The sequence below is a fragment of the Ipomoea triloba genome, chromosome 3 (genome assembly GCF_003576645.1).
Source record: "Ipomoea triloba cultivar NCNSP0323 chromosome 3, ASM357664v1".
NCBI lineage: Eukaryota > Viridiplantae > Streptophyta > Magnoliopsida > Solanales > Convolvulaceae > Ipomoea > Ipomoea triloba.
Window position 1 is genome coordinate 10,350,148 of NC_044918.1, and position 20,680 is coordinate 10,370,827.

A 20,680-nucleotide genomic window follows, 5' to 3' on the forward strand; every position below is an offset into this window, starting at 1 on the left:
GTTGGAGAGCACTTGACTCTTAGTTGATAATGTTTGACATTAGTTTCAATTTAATAATGTTGTAGTTTTGTTTTGTCAACTCTGTAGTTTCATTTTAGTTTCGCTATAGTGTCTGTTGACAATATATATATATATATATATATATATATATATATATATATATATATATATATATATATATATATATATATATATATATAGGAGAGATCACATGCGGCTGTGTGATTACATGCGGATGTGTGGCCAAATATACACCGTTAGATTAGATAATCCATCGGTCCACATTGCTGCTCCAATCTAAAAAGCGCGCCGTGAATGAAGGGTAAATTTGTGAATTCAGAAAATTTCAAACTGGTGTAAACTCACTCACGTCGCCATTCACAATCCCAAAGCAAAACTTCTCCATTCCCCCCGAGAAAACTCTCCAACGAAGAAAATCTTACGACGACGACAACGAAACTTCTCCAGTCGCAGAGCACAGAGCACGGAGCACAGACACTAGACACCCGGAGGATGTAGAACTCCATCACAAACACCGATTGTTCTCACACCCAACGTACAAAACGTACAAGACGACTTCAGAGAAACGAGAATGACGAAATGCAAAGGTATACTCTCACAGTTTAAACACATCATTTTATTTCAAAAATAGGGCAAAAAATCGCAAATATTTAGTGCATTTAAGACTAGGGCACCATGTAATGTGTTGTTTGTGCATTATCAACATTAATCTGGTTCGTATTAGAGATTTTATTAGTGTAATTCGCAATAGTGTATGTATTTGGCGGATCGTTGTTGTAATACCCCGTATTTTCCTAACATTATTATTTTATCCTAAGGTATTGACATACATGAGTTATGATCTCCCGATACTTCAAAAGAATTTTTATAAGTGAGTATAGTTGTTATTAAGCTGCGATCCTACGTACCGGTCACGAACCGTAAGAATTTTAGGAACTACTATTCGGACCCGTTTTTCCTAGGAAATAGATTTTTAGACACCATACTATTATTCTGGAATTTCCTATTTAATTAGATTAGCCCATAGTAGCCAAAATTTATTTGCGATCGTACCTCGCGAAATTTCGCGGTGAACCGAACCTAGCCCAATTTTGAGTTTTAGACTGGAATAAATTTTTGGGTTCGAGAATTATTTGAATTGAATTAGTTTCTACCAAGAATTCATCTGATTTAATCCCAAGCAGTCTAAGTTAAGATATTTTGGATTATTTTATTCCAAATTAGGTGAGATCTTATCCTAAAAGGAGTGGACTAGTCAACCATTGACCAAGACCATAAAAACCCAATTTTCCTTCTTCTTTCCCCCTAGTGTGGCCGAAATACTCAAAGAGAGAGAGAGAGTGAAATTGTCATCATCTTCTTCAAAGCTCCAACTTCCATAGCCAAGATCTCCACACAAACCTCCAAGATATTCGGTAAAATTCCAATTTTATTCGGTAGATAGCTTTATTTTTCATCCTAGAACATGAATCTAAGTTAAGATTTCTTAAAATCATGTGTTATGTGGTTGATGGAATTCTAGGGTTTTAAGGTGAATTGGGGGAAAATCATCTACAAGGATCTCCTACAAAATTTGGAACCCGGTTGAGTTAAGGAATTCCCTTAAGTTGGAATTAGTCACTTGAATTTGGATAATTGATTTTTGGTTGAAATATGGTGTTTTTGAGCGTTGGAAATATTTTTTATACATGTTCATAGCTTGGATATGCATGTATATGTTATATTTATGTTCATATGAGCTTATACTTGTGAGAATAGTGAAAGGAAATCAGGGTAGATTCTGGCAGTAACTTCCGAGATTTATTGGGAAAAATTGGTAAGGTATTTTGATCCTATTTTTTTTAGACATGTAGTTCTATAAGTGTAGAACCCGCATATAAAATTTCATAATGATCGGAGTAGTATAAGTATGGTTTTCGGAATTTTTCCCAAAACTGGTCCAGAGAGAGACAAAATTCCGGACAGCACACTGCCAAGGGCAAAGATGGAATTTTCTGTGTTTATTCGCGGACCAAAATGACCAAAAATTTTTATGGACATCAAGTACTATAAGTTGGGATTCTACCATAAAAATTTCAAGTGAAAAAGAGTTCGGGAACTATTTTTACCGGCTCAATCTTTCGGACTGCGCCAAGCTGAAATTTTCTGAATTATGCTTAGTATGATTATGGATGTGTTAATGATAATTGTGAGGTAGTTAGTGAGTTAATGGTGATTAGGTGATGCTAAGGACGTGGATTAATGATGGAGATTAAATGATAATCTCATGATTTTTGGGTTATGGTTAGGCAATGACCTTACCTATTAGAATTTATATATGTTTGGATGTACGATATCCTCAAGTTATGATCTAATGGTGTTGATCATGGTGGAAGTTGTTGAGGACGATAGTTGAGGATGCTGGTTGTTTTAAAGTGTGAGATGGACATATGAAGTGTATCCAAAAATGTTTATGAAAACTTACGTTGAAAGACATATGTTATTTTGGTATAAAGGTTGTCAAAACCTTATTGTTTGAGAAAATGATGTTTGAAAATCCTTCAGATGCTAATGAAGTAGCCGATTTCAAGTATTGGACTCATTTGTGAAATATGTCCAAATGAGATGATTTGTTGTAAGAAAACTGAAGGAAGGATAACGTTTTCAAAACCGTAGTTTCTAAAGTAAGTTGAGGAGGACCTTGATTGACCCACGGGTGGCTTTAAGTGCCCTTGCCCAGTGGTCGTTATATTATATTGTTAGAGCGAAGTCTATTCGCCGTTATGTCGTCATGTTGGGATAAGGAGAGGTGCCCACGGGAAGGCTTGAGTGCCACGGCCCGGGGTTGGGATAAGGGAGGAACCTACGGGAGGGCTGGAGTGCCATGGCCCGAGGTTGTAGGCCTCACTCTTACTATATGAAACTAAGGAAGTTTTAAAAATGAGTAAAGAGTTACTCTGTAACGTCTTTGAGAAAGAAATGATTTTGTCTTACGAGACGAGTGGATTTTGATTCACTGAACGATATACTATTTTCCAAATGATTATGTTTTCAAACCTTTGTCTACTTTTGAGTGACATCGGATTACCTTACTTAGCCGTCGTGCTAACTACACTTCACCGTGTACGTCATTTCAGATGTCATCCAGTGAGGGATCCTGTAGCCCGGCAAATACTCCTGATCATGTTTGCCCGGGACCTACTTTTGTTGGTCAGATTCTGCATGACACGTCGGGCAGAGACCCGTATTCTCCACCCTATTCTCAAGGCTACTCTCCAGGCTATACTCCAGCATCCCCTGACTATACTCCAGCAACCCCAGTCAGCCCAGTAAATATCTTTTGGTAACCTTAGTTTTGGCTGACTCTAGTCTGTTAGGTTGTGGAGGACCCGGAGTTTGTAATGACAGCCCGTCGGGCAAACTCTTGTAGATATCTTTTGATATTAATATATACCTAAAATATTACATTTTGATGTTTGGGGTGTTGATGTTGAGTGAAATTTCTTTTAGCCTGTGCACTGAGAGTGGAAGTTTTATCAAAGAGGTGATAGAATTCACTCTAAGTGTGGCGGTAGCACCCGGTTTTCTGTTGATATGATGTATAAGCTTCCGCAGTGTTTATTACGGATTTTGTAATAAATGTAAGAGTTGAAAACCGGGGTGTTACAGTTGTGGCGAGGGATGGAATGGTGTATTCCAGCATTGCAGTAGTGCTTTTTAATCGTAGACTGGTGTGTATTTGTACATATTTGATTAGGTCATTCTGCGTGACTATGTGCTTTTAGGCATTGGGTGAAATGGTGTGTTTTAGGCTGTCGACTAGTGCATTTTAAGTCGTAGATTGCTGTGTTTTACTTATATTAGTGCTTTCCATGTTATTAACTTTGTTGGGTATGGGAGGGGGGAATGGTGTGTTTTAATGTGTCCAGTGGTGCATCTTGGTACGTATAATAGTGTGATTTATTATAGATGTTGATGATTTTACAAGAGTAGTTCCATTTCATGTGTGGTGGGTAAATGGTGCATTTTAATCTGAGTACTGGTGCAATTTAGTTAGTTAAATGGTGTATTCTGTTACTAATGCTAGTGCATTTTATGGTACTATGTGTTATTGCTGTATGCTGGTTAAGAGGTGTATATTATAATAAGTTTTGGTGCATTGTTTGTGAGTATTATGTGTTTCTACTGTTAGAATGCAAATAGAGATAAGTGTATATCAGAGTTCATGTCGGTACACCTATATTTGAATTAAAAAAGCTTATGCAGGTAGCAAGCGAAAGGCAATAGATGAAGGAAACACATCAACAAGCAAAGAGCCCCGAACATCCACTGCAGAGCTAGGCCAAGAGCAACTAGAGGAGCAACCCACTGAACAGGCACAGCAGCCCCAGCAAGAGCAGATTGAAGAAGAACAACCTGCCCAAGCAGATGAGGTTGACAACCCAGAGCAAACGGATGCTGAGGATAACACCACGAGGGCAGATGATGATGGACTAAAAATAAGGGCACTTCCAAAAATACTAACCAATGTTGTAAAGCAACTAAGCCCTGCACAGCGCCAAGCTGTAAAAGACATTGGGCTAGGCAATCTTCTAGACCTACAAATCACCAATTTGTCGTGCCAGATGGGGCTATGGTTAGTTGAAAACTTCGATCCAAGAAGCTGCACATTACAGCTCCAAAACGGACACACTATCCATATAACTGTTGATGATGTTACTGCAGTTCTTGGGCTGCCAAAGGGAAATATTGAAATAACAAAGAGAACAGCGAAGGCAATCCCAGAAATATTGAAAGAATGGAGGTGGTTCTTTGAAAAAACAACTGCATATATCACACCAAGAGCATTGAGAAGGAAAATGGTAGAAGTTGATGTTGTTGATCCATGGTTTAAGTGCAATTTTGCCCTGCTGGTGATGAGCGCATTAATAGATCCAATGGTCAATGGGTATGTGAACCAAAACTATATTGACCACCTCCTGGATGTGGGCAACATACCAAATTTGAATTGGAGTCAGATGGTCATCAATGCATTGATCAATAGCAAGCAGGTGTGGATGAAAAGCGCGGCCAAGCTGTATGGAGGACCAATTCTCTTCCTCATGGTAAAGCTGCTCCCATTACCTCCGAAACCTTTAACCATCAAAGCAATCCAACTAATAATACTCTCACACATAATATGCAGGTATTCTATGTGGACCGTGTGGTGCTTTTCAGACGCATAGTGCCAAGAGTCTTCCCAGCCATAAAAAATTGGACATTCAAGTTGCTGTCTAAAAGAGAGCGTGATGAGATAAAGTTAGGAGGATTTGGATATGGGCATGTTGATACTGCCTTGAGGCTTGAAAATACAACACCTGAGGAGGGAAATCCATCAATTCCAGTATCTGATGTCCCACAGCCACCACAACACCCACAGCCACAAGAAAAGGACACCCCCTTGCCAGAAGGATTACAGGTAAACACCTATCTACAAACACACTAATGGTGAATTGCTGATATTTGTTGGTGTAATAATTAGGTAAAATGGTGTATTATATTACTAATATTGGTGCATTTTACAATAGTACCTGCATTGGTGTATGGTTACTTACTGGTGTAAATTAATTTGTGAACTCGTGTATTTTAGTAGGTTTAATGGTGTGTTTTAATGGGTATGATGGTGCATTTTGTGTAAGTAGTTATATTTGAGTATGTTAGTGCATACCTTCATACTTGTTGGTGTGTTTTAATGGATGTGTTTTCCTACATCATCTGACAAACATCTATTCGTTGATGCTGCATTACTAATCACTTATTGGTGTATATACAGGGTTTTATTAATGAAATAACCAGCCACACAAGGACAATTGCAACAGGGCTGTTAAAAGTAGCAAGGCTAGTTGAGAACGCACCAACTGCAATCTTGGAAGATGACAGGTTTAAGAAGATGTTTGAATCTGCACGGCAACTGCTAGGTTTCAAAACTCAAGAAACCAACATCTAACTTTCTCACAACAAGAAGACGCATTTTGGGGTAACCCAGAATTCCTCAATGCAGTTGATGAGATCGTGCGTGCAGTGCAAAAAAGGACTTATCTGATTGACGTCCCTTCATTTAGCCTTGGATTGACACAGGAGGAGCAAACTCAACGTTGGGATGATGTCAGTGCTGTGGCAAGAGATTACAATGAATGTGAACAGAGCAAGGAAGGAGAGGAAAATCAAGTAGCTGATGATGAAGCTATTGGAGATGAGACAGCTGAAGGAAGAGAAAGAAGTGAAGACAGAGCTAATGAAGGTGAAGGAGCTCAGGCAAGAGAAGCTGACACTACGGCGCAAGCTGATGAGGTAACGCAAGTTTCTATAATTATTCCAAACAGAAAAGAAAATGAAAAAAAAAACTAATAATTGAACACAGCAGGTCACACCAGATCAAATGCAACAAGGAAGTGCATCTCAATAATAGATGTAAACGCACCAATCAATGCAACTAAGGATGCAATAAGGAAGTGGGTGTTGGAAAATCCTCACCCTGTTCCGTAAGTCTTTACTTGATGCATATTAGAATTGACTAAGTGTGTTTGGGTGTCATGGTGTGTGTAGTGTTGAAATTGGGTTAGTGGTGCATTTTATACATGGAATAGTGTGTTTTAATACACATGGTGGTGAGTTTTTGCGAGAGTAGTTGAATTTGGTGTGTTAAGCAGTGTGTTCTAACATGAAAACTGGTGCATTTTATAAGCTTGTGCATATCTGTTTCCAGGGCCCAAGAATTATTCAGATTTGAATCAAGGGTTATCCACTGGTCTGATATGCTTTTACTGAAGCCGAACACCGAGATCCCCACTAGTATCATTGATGCTTGGGCAGCTATTCTGAACCATAATGAGTGACCGACTTTCAGCAATGCTGTTTGCTTCAACTTGGACAACTGTAAGTTAAAATTATAAAACTAATTACATCCTTAAAAAACTACAAGTTCTAACAATAAAAACATTTAAATTACAGCTCTACACAGTTGTGAATCCCCTAGGAGATGAGGATGAGAGGTATAAGAAATTCAATGACAGCTACCTCGTGGACAAGACCTTTGCAGTGGAGACCAGATGGCATAACATTCAACATGTAAGTGTTAGGAATTGCTTGGTACAATCTACTATTTGTTGCATATTTTAACACGTGTTTTTTTTTTTTTGCAATAGTTTCTGTTTCCAATAATAACATCTCAACACTACTACCTGATTCATTTTGACCCACTCTGTGAGAGATTTGATGCAATAGACAACTCATCTTCGGTTTCCAAAACCGAAGACAAATATGGAGATGTGCCTAAGAAATTGGTAACACATTGACCTCTTACTTTTTTGATACACAAAAACTTTATTCAGTCACTAAAATATTTATGCCTTTTATTATATGCAGCAAGCATTCCTATTCATGTTCTTGAGTGGTTTGAAATCGAGTTACAAAGCTAAGAAGATTCAAAAGTTGAAAGTGAAGAGGATGAAAATGTCTTGGAGGGATAACAGAAACAAGATTGATTGTGGTGTATTCCTCATGCGCCATATGGAAACATTTAGAGGCCAATTACCAGAGCATTGGAACTGTGGGTTGCAGAAAGAAAACAATGACCAATTGAATGCTTTAAGAGTGAAGTACTTGACTGCACTCGTGATGTCAGATCTGAATGAGCACAAAGCACGGAACATACAACAAGCAGCAGAGTTTGGGTTGGAATGCTGACTTTGAAGGTAAGTTTGTTATCTCATAATCTGTTGGTGACTACTTTGACAATATTGATTGGACAATGGTTTTTGGTTGACAATTGGGGACAAGCGTGACAACAGTTTGACTATAGTTATTAGTTGATATGTCTACTAAAGCTTTTGGGTAGGTTTTGGCTGTTAGTATATTTGACAGTACTGTTTGGCACATGGTTAATGAACAGTTATGCATGCTTGGAAGCATATGTTAAAAACACACCACTCTGCGATTTAAAATGCACCAGTTGGCGTCCTAAAACACACCATTCCCCACAAAAGCCCAAAAACTCTTAGTAACATTGAATACACCAGCATATGTAATAATACACACCATTATTCGTAACAAATTGCACCAGTGAAATGCGGGACACACCATTCCTGCAGTTGATCACATAGAAAGCACCAATATAAGTAAAACACACCACTCTGCGATTTAAAATGCACCAGTTGGTTTCCAAAAACACACCATTCCCCACAAAAGCCCAAAAACTCTTAGTAACGTAGAATACACCAACATATGTAATAATACACACCATTATTCGTAATAAATTGCACCACTGAAATGCGGGAACACACCATTCCTGCAGTTGATCACATGGAAAACACCAATATAAGTAAAACACACCACTCTGCGATTTAAAATGCACCAGTTGGCGCCCTAAAACACACCATTCCCCACAAAAGCCCAAAATCTCTTAGTAACGTAGAATACACCAGCATATGTAATAATACACACCATTATTCTTAATAAATTGCACCAGTGAAATGAGGGAACACACCATTCCTACAGTTGATCACATGGAAATCACCAATATAAGTAAAATACGCCACTCTGCGGTTTAAAATGCACCAGTTGGCCCCCTAAAACACACCATTCCCCATAAAACCCCAAAGACTCTTAGTAACGTAGAATACACCAGCATATGTAATAATACACACCATTATTCATAATAAATTGCACCAGTGAAATGAGGGAACACACCATTCCTACAGTTGACCACATGGAAATCACCAATATAAGGAAAACACACCACTCTGCGGTTTAAAATGCACCAGTTGGCACCGTAAAACACACCATTCCCCACAAAAGCCCAAAAACTCTTAGTAACGTAGAATACAACAGCATATGTAATAATATACACCATTATTCGTAAAATTTTTAAATGTTCCAAAATATGTAATTAAACGCACCACAATATGTAATAACACGCACCACATACAATATACTAAAATGCACAACTTCAAGTATTTAAAGGGCATGTCCTACTATTATGGCCATATTCATCACAAGTGTAGCATCTCCTTGATTGCATTGCACACTTGCTTGCAGCTCTTTCCCTTGCACTCTTCAAGCGCTTACCACTACCCTTGTTCTTAGCTTGGACAGGGTCGTGCACATCCACTGTCGAACCCATAGACACATCTCCACAAAACGAATTAATCACACTTTGCTTGCTACCAACAGCAACCCCATTCCCATTCTCACTCCCATCCTGTAGAAATATTTGCCTTTGCTCATTAATAACACGTCGTAGCTGTGACAAACGGTCAATATTACCATCAGCCAACCCCACACAAGCATAAATATCAGACCACATAAGATTGGTAAGCATCCTAACATTCTCCACTTTAGCAGATTGATCAACAAGTGTACTATCAATATGAAATATTGGGTGCAAACATGCACCCTTTGTCCACCGATGCAGCAAATACCTAGAAGGAATACTCTCAAGTCCACGATCTTTAAAAACAAAAAAATATGCTTACACAGGAACCCCATACGCTCAAACATCTTGCAAGAACAACTTGCACAATAATCATTTAAAGCTAACTGCACACGCCATGTCCTATAGTCACCATCTTTTATCACATATGACACGCAACCATCAATATCAGTCAAAGACACCACTTGACAAGAAAAACAAGCCGAACAAATCTCTTCTTGAACATAATAAAATATAGAAATTGTGTAAACAGCCATGGCATGCCGCTCCAATGCCAATGGTGTCTTCAAAACTGGAAAACAAGCTTCATAATCAGCATTCAATTTTGCTTGGGCATGCCGCTGTGCACCAATAGCAGTGTTATAGTGCACTAGAAACTCAACCAAACTACAATGTCCATTAGAGAAACTGCCAAAAAAACTATTTTGAGACTCCGATCTAGACGCGGTCCTAACTAAACTAGCCATAAAATCATCATGAAAGTATGGAGGTGCCCAAAATGTACGGGACTCAAACAAGTAACGAAACCAACCATTATCACCCAACCCATATTCCTCGATAATACGATTCCATCGCAACTCAAAGGCATTGGGATCAAGTGAATTTTCCCAAACAATGCCATTCAACTTCCTCCTAAATACCTCATCTTTTGATAAAACTGGTCCAACCTTCTCTCCCACCTTACACATTATATACCACATACAAAATCTATGTTTTGAGGCACCAAACACTTGAGCAACAACAACCTTCACAGCTGGATCATGATCTGTAAAAAGGGTGTAATGTCGTTCCGCTGAGGATTGGTGTTATGGCACGTAACTGTGTGAATTACCAGGCACTAGAGTATATGAATTTATAGAATCCAAGTAACAAAGACTGAATGATGTGGAATAAAAGTAAACAATTGATTAAGATAAAAACTATATGATAAAGGTATGGGCCAGATCAGGGGGATTGTAACCTTGATGTTCTAACAAACTCAGAAATAGGGAAAGAATAATTAACCAAGGGATTTATGGGCAATGCACATAAGAATTCAACGCAGCTACTTTCGTAATCAATAAGCCGAATTAGGCTACAATTGCCCCACTATCGTGATGCATCAATCATAACCTTAAGCACCTAAGCATTGTAAGCCCCCAAAATTACCTCTATTTTCATAGTAGGAAAGTTAGGTTGAAATTGGTAAGGCTCGAGGTCTCCATCCAACTTTCGTTGTAATAAATCTCTCTCCCAGACTAGAAATTAATTGTGGCCATCAATCAATAACAAGTGAAAGAAATCCCCAAATCAACATAAACCCTAGGCAAAAGATTCAATCCCTTTATGCAATAATCATAAACCAAACATCAAGATTAATAATGAACCCCTAATCCAAACCCATAAACGAATTACTCCCGCATGATGGGAGTAAACAAAGCAAAGCAATAAATAACCATAAACATTGCAAGAAAGTAATAAAGGAATAAGAGAACTTAACTGATAAAGAACAAATCCAACTTCAATCCGATTCCAAGCTTGAAATAAAATAATCTAATGTGAAACTGATCTAAACTATGCTAGGGAAATATAAACTAACAGCTAGGGTTCAGAACTCTGTAAGGGAACTCCTTCAATTGTAGAGAATAGGTAGAATATATAGGAGGTAGATGGGCCTTGGCCCATTAGGCAACTTCCAATTCTTTTCCAATTTTTATTCTTCCTTGTAATTTCCTTTTCTTCCAGAACTTGTCCAAAATGTTCCAATATTCTTCCCTTGTTGTTCCTTGTAGATAATTCAGCATTTGGACAATATAACACACAAACAATTCCCAATTTCACTAGGATACAGAAAATAACCTTCAAAACAACTAGAATAAGGGGTGAACAATTGTACAAAATAGCAGATATCAGCCCATTATTTTCTTAAAGTTCTCCAAAAGCTAAACGTATGAGTCTATGTCTTCCTTCGTAAGCAACCCAGCACCAAAGGTGATACATCTCTTATGATTATCAATGCCAGTAAATGGGACAAAAACCAAATTATACCTTACATAAGGAAAAACAAAACAAAAAAAAAACAGTTAGCACAATAACACGTCTCAGAACGCACCATAGATCATAGAATAATACACCACTACTCTATATAAAATGCACAACACAAAAAAAGATTACTAACTTGTTAGTACGGTATGTAGCATCAAACGAAACAACATCACCAAACAAAGAAAAATTCTTCCTAGATACTGCGTCCACCAAGAAAACCCTTGAAAGCTGATCACCCTCATCAACATCGTATTCAAAACCAAATGCTTCACACAATCCACGCCTTTTAAACAATGTATCTATGAACAATTGAGCATCACCATTTAAAATGTACGCCATCAAATCACGTTTGAAGTTTTTAAAGTCCACACTTGTAGCCCAACATTAGAATACTCACCAACAATCTCCTTAAACAACCTATACGACCGAGTAGGACCAATGTTTGCTCGAACACAACTTGCAACAAAAAGTTGATGGCCAGCATCAAGATTACGATTAACCTTTAAAAATTGCTTAGCAATAATTGAACACATAGAATGGGTATGGCGTTCCTAAAAAAAATGCACACGATAGCAACCATTAGGAATGACCTTAAACACCACTTTAGCCTTACACCCAACCCTATTTGTCACCCTACGTCTCTTCACAGCAGTGCTTTGTGTGGTAGAAGAAGTACTAGACGAACTCTGCTTGAACCCCTCACGACTACATACAACCTGCTTCAAAACAACAACACCATCCCTACCCTTCCGAGTTGTGTTCTGCCTACAATCAAAACCCACAGAGTTAGCAAATTGTTTATAAAAACCAAAAGCACTATCCAAGGAAACAAACTGTTGCCCAACGTGAGGCTTCAAACTTTCAGCACAATTTGGATGCCAATACTTAGTCATGCCAGGAGATATTTCCATATCACATGCACTGCCTTCTACACCAATGTCTGTGGAATAACCTTCATCACAACCACCAGTAGCAGAGCCCATATTCAAACCTACTCACCAATTAAAACAATGCAAAAATAACAAAATGTAAAAAACAAAAATATTACAAATCCATACCAGAATAAAAACACCACATTATATAACAAAACGCACCAATACACCACATAATATCGGATAACTCCAGACCATAACAACAACTAATTATACACCACAATTCAACAAGAATTACACCATACCGCCTACAAAACACACAACCAATCTATTACATACCAACATCCAAGACCACGGAAAATAATACCACATTGCCGGAAACCACCATTACAACATAAACACATCGAAAAAAAAATCAAAACCACATAGCAATAACAAAGAATTGAAACTACAGAAATAAAAAAAAAAAACCAAACATATTTCAAAATCCGTAAAAATTAATAGCAATAAACAAGCCGATTATAAACACGCCGGAAAACAATTGTATAATTTTATTTTTTTTTTACTGATCGCCATCACGGCTTGGGTCACGGCCGGGATGAGGGCCGTGATTCAGAAGCCTCAAAATGCTCGTTAGACACTGGAATTTGGGAAGTTCATCACAGCCTGGGTCACGGCCGGGATGTGGCCCGTGACCCAGAGCCCTCGTTTGGCCTCTCGGTACTGGAATTTCCTGGGCGGGGTCACGAACTGGGTCACGGCCTGGATGTGGCCCGTGACCCAGAGCCCTGCTTTGCTCTGTTCCGCTGAAAAACGACTCCTCGACATCACGGCCGTGAGCCTGGCCGTGATCCAGGCTCCTCTTTGCGCACTTTTGTTCTTTTCGCGCCCAAGTTCGGTTTCACCTGCAAGTTAGTCCAAAATATACCCTAAAACACTTCTAAATTGTTTCAAAGCCTAACCTCTTCAATTCTAACCATTCCCCACTCTCTCAAAGGTAAAAGAAAGCAAATCTCACACCAAAACAACCCTAGAGAACACCCTGTAAACAAAGAAAAATCCCTAATCTACTCCGAACTAAAATAAAAAGAAAAATGCAGTAAAATAAAATGCAAAAAGTAAAGGATAACATGGGGTGCCTCCCATGAAGCGCTAAGTTTACTGTCATCAGCTCGACTCAACCTCATGGATATCAGGTGGAATTGTGGACCATGCGATCCGGTGGCCTTTTGGACTTAGACAGCTCCCTCATCCATTTTTTGTAGAAACCACCAGGACCAAAGAACTTTTTCTTTTGTTTCAGCACACTTGACACGTTAGGGGGTCTAGGATCAATAGGGGAAACATGCAAATCCCCTAACTCAATCTTTCTACTTTCAGCAGTGCACTCACCTAGCCCTTCTATCAAGTAACACTCATCAACATACGAGGGCTGGTGCTTCGCCATTTTGAATATGTCAAATTCAATCTTGTTCTCTGCCACTTCCATCACGAGTTTTCCTCTTCTCACATCAATAAGTACACCAGCAGTAGTTAGAAAAGGTCTACCAAGTATAATAGGAACCTTGGCATCCTCCTCTATATCCATTACAACAAAATCTCCTGGTATAAAGTACTGATCAATCATGACCGGGACATCCTCTAGAACTCCCACCGGACGCTTTATGGAGCGATCCGCCATCTGTAGGGTCATGAAGGTGGGTTTTGGTATTCCCAGGTTGAGCCTCTTACATAAAGAATATGGCATAAGACTAACACTGGAACCCAGATCACACAGAGCACCCCCAACAACAAATCCACCAATGATGCAAGGGATGGAAAAACTACTTGGATCTTTCAGCTTAGGAGGTAGTTTTTGTTGAAGAACTGCACAGGTCATGGCTCCTTCGCTCAGATCCACCACCGCACTCCTCTCTGGCTTTTTCTTATTGCCTAAAATATTCTTCAGAAACTTCTTGTACGATGGAATCTGAGTGATTGCTTCAACAAAAGGCATGGAGATCTCCAGCTTATCTAACATCTTATGGAACTTGCTCTCTCTATCAGACTCCTTTGATTTCCACAACCTCTATGGATATGGTAACAGGTTGTAAGGTATAACCGAGTCATCTACCTTCTTGTTCTTCCTTTCATGCTTCTTACTTGGAGCACTCTCATCCTGCTCAAGAGCTTTCCCCTTAACACTATCTCTCTGCACCACAGGCTCCTCCTCACTATCATCAAGAACATCCTCAACCTGAATGCCCTCATCCTTCTTATCAGCTTTCTCAGGCACTGGATCATTCGAAGGAAAAGGGGGGTCCTTCAAAGCTAATCCACTTCTAGTGGTGACTGCATTCACTTGGTGCCTTGGATTTTCTGTGCTTGCTGGCAGTCTACCATTCGAAGATGAAGGTTGATTAGAAAACTGATTACCTCCTCCTTGTTGCTGAGCCTTGAGACCATCTATTTCTGCTTGTAGCTTGCCAAACAGCTGAAAATTCTCTACTTGGAGCTTGCCAAACTGAGCCATCATAGTGTTCATGAGAAGCTGCATATCAACATCCTGAGATGGTCTAGAGGAACCTTGACCCTGAGTGTTTCCAAAATTCTGATTCCCTTGTTGGAACTGCCCTTGATTTGGATTCTGATTATTCTGATTATTTCTCCACTGAGTTCCTTGGTTGCCACCTCTGTTTCCTTGATTACCTTGAAAACTTGGTGGATTGTTCCTCACTTGATTGCCTTGATTGTTCCAAGAGGGAACAAACTGATCTCTTCCTTGCTGGTGATAGGTCCCATAACCTTGCCCCTGGCCCTGTGGTCTAGAATAACCAATGAGATCAACTTGCTCCACATTAGGCTGAGGGACTTGGTTACCGAAGTCTAACAAAGGACGTGTCTGAGCTACATGATTTCCACCACAAGTTGCACAACAGTCTACAAGAGGTACCTGTGGCACAGAATAGGGGTTAGGAACATAAGGACTCTATAGAATCAGTGGAGGATGAGCAACTGCCTGGACACTCTGAGTAGGACCCTGTACTAACTGCTTTAGCATGTGTTGTATGGTATCCAGCTGAGCCTGCATTGCCATCTTTTCTCCAACTTCGAACATCCCAGCTGTTTTCTCTCTCTTGGGTATATCATCCCCTCAGTGTACTAGTAAGTATTGTTAGAGGTGATCTTCTCAATCAACTGCTCTCCAGCTGCTGGTCCCATATCAATGAAAACACCCCCAAAGGATGAGGTATCTAGAATAATCTTTGACCGGTTAGACAATCCCTCATAGAATGAGAACATAAAATCACCTGGGGTCATCAAATTCTTCGGGCACTGCCTCCTCAATTCTTTAAATCTCGTCCAAGCGTCAGGAAGATCTTCATTGCCAAACTGCTGAAAATTCTGAATTTGCTTCTTTAACTTGGCAGCCTTTGAAGGAGGACAGTACTCTTGCATGAAAGCCTTGTGGAGCTGTTCCCATGTAATGAAATGGTTGGTTGGAAAGGAATTCAACCAACGCTGTGCTTGATCTCTCAGGGAAAGAGGAAACAGTCTCAACTTGATGGCCTCACTAGGAACACCATTCATCTTGATGGTCTGGCAGATACGATCAAAATGAACTATGTGGGTTTTCGGGTCCTCAACTCGAGATCCTCCAAACTGATTGTTCTGGACCATCTGAATGAGTTGAGTCTTCAACTCAAAATTATTTTCTTCAATTCCTGGGTACACAATGCAATCTTCTTCAGTGAACTCAGGAGCTAAATGGGCTGCCATCGGTTCTGCCTGTGCAAACTCTTCGGCAAACTGCTGAAACAGGTTGGGATTCATCTGATGGAGAAGATTTTGCATCCCAACCCCATAGCCTGGCTGCTGGTACACAGGCTGCTGCTGCATGAAAGGAGCTCCCAATCCTCCCCCAACATAGACATTCGGGTTTGGATCGGGCCTGAAGTTCTGTGCCTGATTCTGAACATTTGGATTTGGTGGGTCAACACGAACTCTAGGGTTGTCCCCAACTGCCTCTCTCTGCCTCGGGTGTTGTTGTGTGTTGGCACCAGTATGGGCTGGCTGCCCAGTATTGCTACTGTCTCCGGTCTCCATGTTTACTTCAATGTTCTGGAACTCTCGAAGCCAATCACGTAACACCTTCTTCTCCCTCCTTAACTTCCTCTCAAGATTTAGATCATAGGAACGAAGATTCGTGCTCCCTTTTGATCTAGTGTGCATAAAAGGAGGGTAACCTGCTGTCTAACACAACCACAAACGCTCTTGGAAGGAACTAGTTATGGGTCAGTGCAAATAAATTTTTTTTTTCGAATAAAGAATAAAATAAAATAAAACTTGAACTTCTAAAATTCACTAACTCTAATGCTAGTAAGAAATTAATCACACAATCAAAACCAAATAAACCAATCCCCGGCAACGGCGCCAAAATGTGATGAGCACAAATGATGAGTGTAAAAAGGGTGTAATGTCGTTCCGCTGAGGATTGGTGTTATGGCACGTAACTGTGTGAATTACCAGGCACTAGAGTATATGAATTTATAGAATCCAAGTAACAAAGACTGAATGATGTGGAATAAAAGTAAACAATTGATTAAGATAAAAACTATATGATAAAGGTATGGGCCAGATCAGGGGGATTGTAACCTTGATGTTCTAACAAACTCAGAAATAGGGAAAGAATAATTAACCAAGGGATTTATGGGCAATGCACATAAGAATTCAACGCAGCTACTTTCGTAATCAATAAGCCGAATTAGGCTACAATTGCCCCACTATCGTGATGCATCAATCATAACCTTAAGCACCTAAGCATTGTAAGCCCCCAAAATTACCTCTATTTTCATAGTAGGAAAGTTAGGTTGAAATTGGTAAGGCTCGAGGTCTCCATCCAACTTTCGTTGTAATGAATCCATCTCCCGGACTAGCAATTAATTATGGCCATCAATCAATAACAAGTAGAAAGAAATCCCCAAATCAACATAAACCCTAGGCAAAAGATTCAATCCCTTTATGCAATAATCATAAACCGAACATCAAGATTAACAATGAACCCCTAATCCAAACCCATAAACGAATTACTCCCGCATGATGGGAATAAAAAAGGCAAAGCAACAAATAACCATAAACATTGCAAGAAAGTAATAAAGGAATAAGAGAACTTAACTGATAAAGAACAAATCCAACTTCAATCCGATTCCAAGCATGAAATAAAATAATCTAATGTGAAACTGATCTAAACTATGCTAGGGAAATATAAACTAACAGCTAGGGTTCAGAACTCTGTAAGGGAACTCCTTCAATTGTTTTGGACAATATAACAAACAAACAATTCCCAATTTCACTAGGATACAGAAAATAACCTTCAAAACAACTAGAATAAGGGTGAACAATTGTACAAAATAGCAGATATCATCCCATTATTTTCTTAAAGTTCTCCAAAAGCTAAACGTATGAGTCTATGTCTTCCTTCGTAAGCAACCCAGCACCAAAGGTGATACATCTCTTATGATTATCAATGCCAGTAAATGGGACAAAAACCAAATTATACCTTACATAAAGAAAAACACAAAAAAAAAAAAACAGTTAGCACAATAACACGTCTCAGAACGCACCATAGATCATAGAATAATACACCACTACTCTATATAAAATGCACAACACAAAAAAAGATTACTAACCTGTTAGTACGGTATGTAGCATCAAACGAAACAACATCACCAAACAAAGAAAAATTCTTCCTAGATACTGCGTCCACCAAGAAAACCCTTGAAAGCTGATCACCCTCATCAACATCGTATTCAAAACCAAATGCTTCACACAATCCACGCCTTTTAAACAATGTATCTATGAACAATTGAGCATCACCATTTAAAATGTACGCCATCAAATCACGTTTTAAGTTTTTATAGTCCACACTTGTAGCCCCAACATTAGAATACTCACCAACAATCTCCTTAAACAACCTATACGACCGAGTAGGACCAATGTTTGCTCGAACACAACTTGCAACAAAAAGTTGATGGCCAGCATCAAGATTACGATTAACCTTTAAAAATTGCTTAGCAATAATTGAACACATAGAATGGGTATGGCGTTCCTAAAAAAAATGCACACGATAGCAACCATTAGGAATGACCTTAAACACCACTTTAGCCTTACACCCAACCCTATTTGTCACCCTACGTCTCTTCACAGCAGTGCTTTGTGTGGTAGAAGAAGTACTAGACGAACTCTGCTTGAACCCCTCACGACTACATACAACCTGCTTCAAAAAAACAACACCATCCCTACCCTTTCGAGTTGTGCTCTGCCTACAATCAAAACCCACAGAGCCAGCATATTGTTTATAAAAACCAAAAGCACTATCCAAGGAAACAAACTGTTGCCTAACGTGAGGCTTCAAACTTTCAGCACAATTTGGACGCCAATACTTAGTCATGCCAGGAGATATTTCCATATCACATGCACTGCTTTCTACACCAATGTCTGTGGAATAACCTTCATCACAACCACCACTAGCAGAGTCCATATTCAAACCTACTCACGAATTAAAACAATGCAAAAATAACAAAATGTAAAAAACAAAAATATTTCAAATCCATACCAGAATAAAAACACCACATTATATAACAAAACGCACCAATACACCACATAATATCGGATAACTCCAGACCATAACAACAACTAATTATACACCACAATTCAACAAGAATTACACCATACAGCCTACAAAACACACAACCAAACTATTGCACACCAACATCCAAGACCACCGAAAAATAATATTACATTGTCGGAAACCACCATTACAACATAAACACATCGAAAAAAAATCAAAACCACACAGCAATAACAAAGAATTGAAACTACAGAAATAAAAAAAAAAAACCAAACATATTTCAAAATTCGTAAAAATTAATAGCAATAAACAAGCCGATTATAAACACGCCGAAAAACAATGACATACCAGGCTCCAACCGCGATTTTCTCCAGCTGTGATAGCCTCCGAATTTGCGATCTTCTCCAATCGCGATCTTCTCCCAGATACGATCTCCTACAATCCGCGGTAATAATTAACTAAATAAACGGGCTTATATGCATGCGCGTGAATATTAAATGTAATTACCAAAACACCCCCTACTTACTAAATACGAACTAAACATTCCAAAATCAAGAAAGTGCTATCACCATTAGATTGTGCGAATCCAACGGTAAACATTAGGCCACACGACCGCACCTAAACCACAGACCGCATACGAGCCAACTTCTATATATATATATATATATATATATATAGGGAAAATGGCACGTTTTCCCCCTATGTTATATGCTTATAGCACTTTTTCCCCCCTGTGTTATTAAAGTGACAGTTTTCCCCCCTTAGTTATTTTAAAAGTGGTAGTTTTCTCCCTTGTAATGTTCAATTGACATTTTTGTCCTTAAAATAACTATTTCATTTATTTTTATTCTCCAATCAATTGTTACTAATATGTATGGAAGATCACGGTTCGATACGAATCTAATCGAACACTATAGCAATTGAACTTAAATAGTATAGACGATTACGGTTACGATTCAGAACTGAAAAAATAAAATAAAATAATTGTTAAATTTAGACTATTTTTAAATAATAAATAAAATTATTAAAATAAATACGTAGTAAATAAATACATAAGTTTTGATTGGCGGTTTAAAATTGAAATTGGAACCGAAACGTACCGATTTATCAAAATAAGTGTTTGATTATTTTCACTATATATGACTGTGGTTAGGTTCCGGTTCACGGTTCAACAATTATTTAATTTTAAATTTTTCGGTTCTGAATCGTAACCAGAACCGTCCATACTATTTCGATATGATTGCTACAGTGTTTGGTTAGGTTCGAACCGAATCGTGATCATCCATACATATAAATAATAATTTGTTAGAGAAGAAAAATAAATGAAATAATTATTTTTAAGGGTAACAATGACAATTTAACATTTCAGGGGGAAAAAGTGCCACTTTAATAACACAGGGGGGAAAAGTGCTATATGCACATAACATAGGGGGAAAAAGTGTCATTTTATATATATATATATATTTTATTGCTTTGATTTTTTTTGTTTGTACAGATGGCTGTAATCCTTATACTGGAGGTGGTGGTACTTCTACAGATATTGCGGAAGATTCATCTATTTCAGGTTTTTATGTTTAGTTGGATGTTCACTGAGTTTGAATTTGTATTTTTTTAGAAGCACGATACTTAGTTACATTTACAACCAACATTAGTGTCTTTTGAAAAACACTATAGTATCATATCAATATGTCTCTATTCTCAACA

General features: G+C 38.6%; 2 protein-coding genes across 5 annotated transcripts; one reads left to right on the forward strand and one right to left on the reverse strand.

Annotated features, from left to right (window-relative positions):
- The first annotated feature begins 1,168 nt into the window (after nt 1-1,168).
- On the forward strand, nt 1,169-20,680 carry LOC116012485. 4 transcript variants are annotated; one of them, XM_031252029.1, is made up of 9 exons: nt 1,169-1,436; nt 4,267-5,105; nt 5,186-5,458; nt 5,813-6,330; nt 6,401-6,521; nt 6,746-6,915; nt 6,991-7,107; nt 7,185-7,322; nt 7,405-7,962. In XM_031252029.1, the coding sequence occupies exons 2-4, from the start codon at nt 4,626-4,628 to the stop codon at nt 5,984-5,986; spliced, it is 927 nt and encodes a 308-aa protein (XP_031107889.1). In that variant the 5' UTR covers nt 1,169-1,436; nt 4,267-4,625; the 3' UTR covers nt 5,987-6,330; nt 6,401-6,521; nt 6,746-6,915; nt 6,991-7,107; nt 7,185-7,322; nt 7,405-7,962. The 4 variants fall into 4 exon arrangements, with proteins under 4 accessions (XP_031107889.1, XP_031107888.1, XP_031107890.1 ...); XM_031252028.1 differs by having other exon boundaries at nt 6,404-6,521; XM_031252030.1 differs by lacking the exon at nt 6,401-6,521.
- LOC116012888 (protein FAR-RED IMPAIRED RESPONSE 1-like) lies at nt 8,987-10,158 on the reverse strand. Its single transcript, XM_031252560.1, has 2 exons — nt 9,603-10,158; nt 8,987-9,486 (listed from the first exon to the last, which is right to left on the reverse strand). The coding sequence occupies exons 1-2, from the start codon at nt 10,156-10,158 to the stop codon at nt 8,987-8,989; spliced, it is 1,056 nt and encodes a 351-aa protein (XP_031108420.1).

Coding starts and splice junctions, on each gene's coding strand:
- LOC116012485 (XM_031252029.1), top strand. CDS start 4,626: ATGGGGCTATGGTTAGTTGAAAACTTCGATCCAAGAAGCTGCACATTA. Junction 5,106..5,185: donor GACCAATTCTCTTCCTCATG/GTAAAGCTGCTC, acceptor CATAATATGCAG/GTATTCTATGTGGACCGTGT. Junction 5,459..5,812: donor CCTTGCCAGAAGGATTACAG/GTAAACACCTAT, acceptor GTGTATATACAG/GGTTTTATTAATGAAATAAC.
- LOC116012888 (XM_031252560.1), bottom strand. CDS start 10,158: ATGTGTAAGGTGGGAGAGAAGGTTGGACCAGTTTTATCAAAAGATGAG. Junction 9,487..9,602: donor GTCATATGTGATAAAAGATG/GTGACTATAGGA, acceptor TTGTTTTTAAAG/ATCGTGGACTTGAGAGTATT.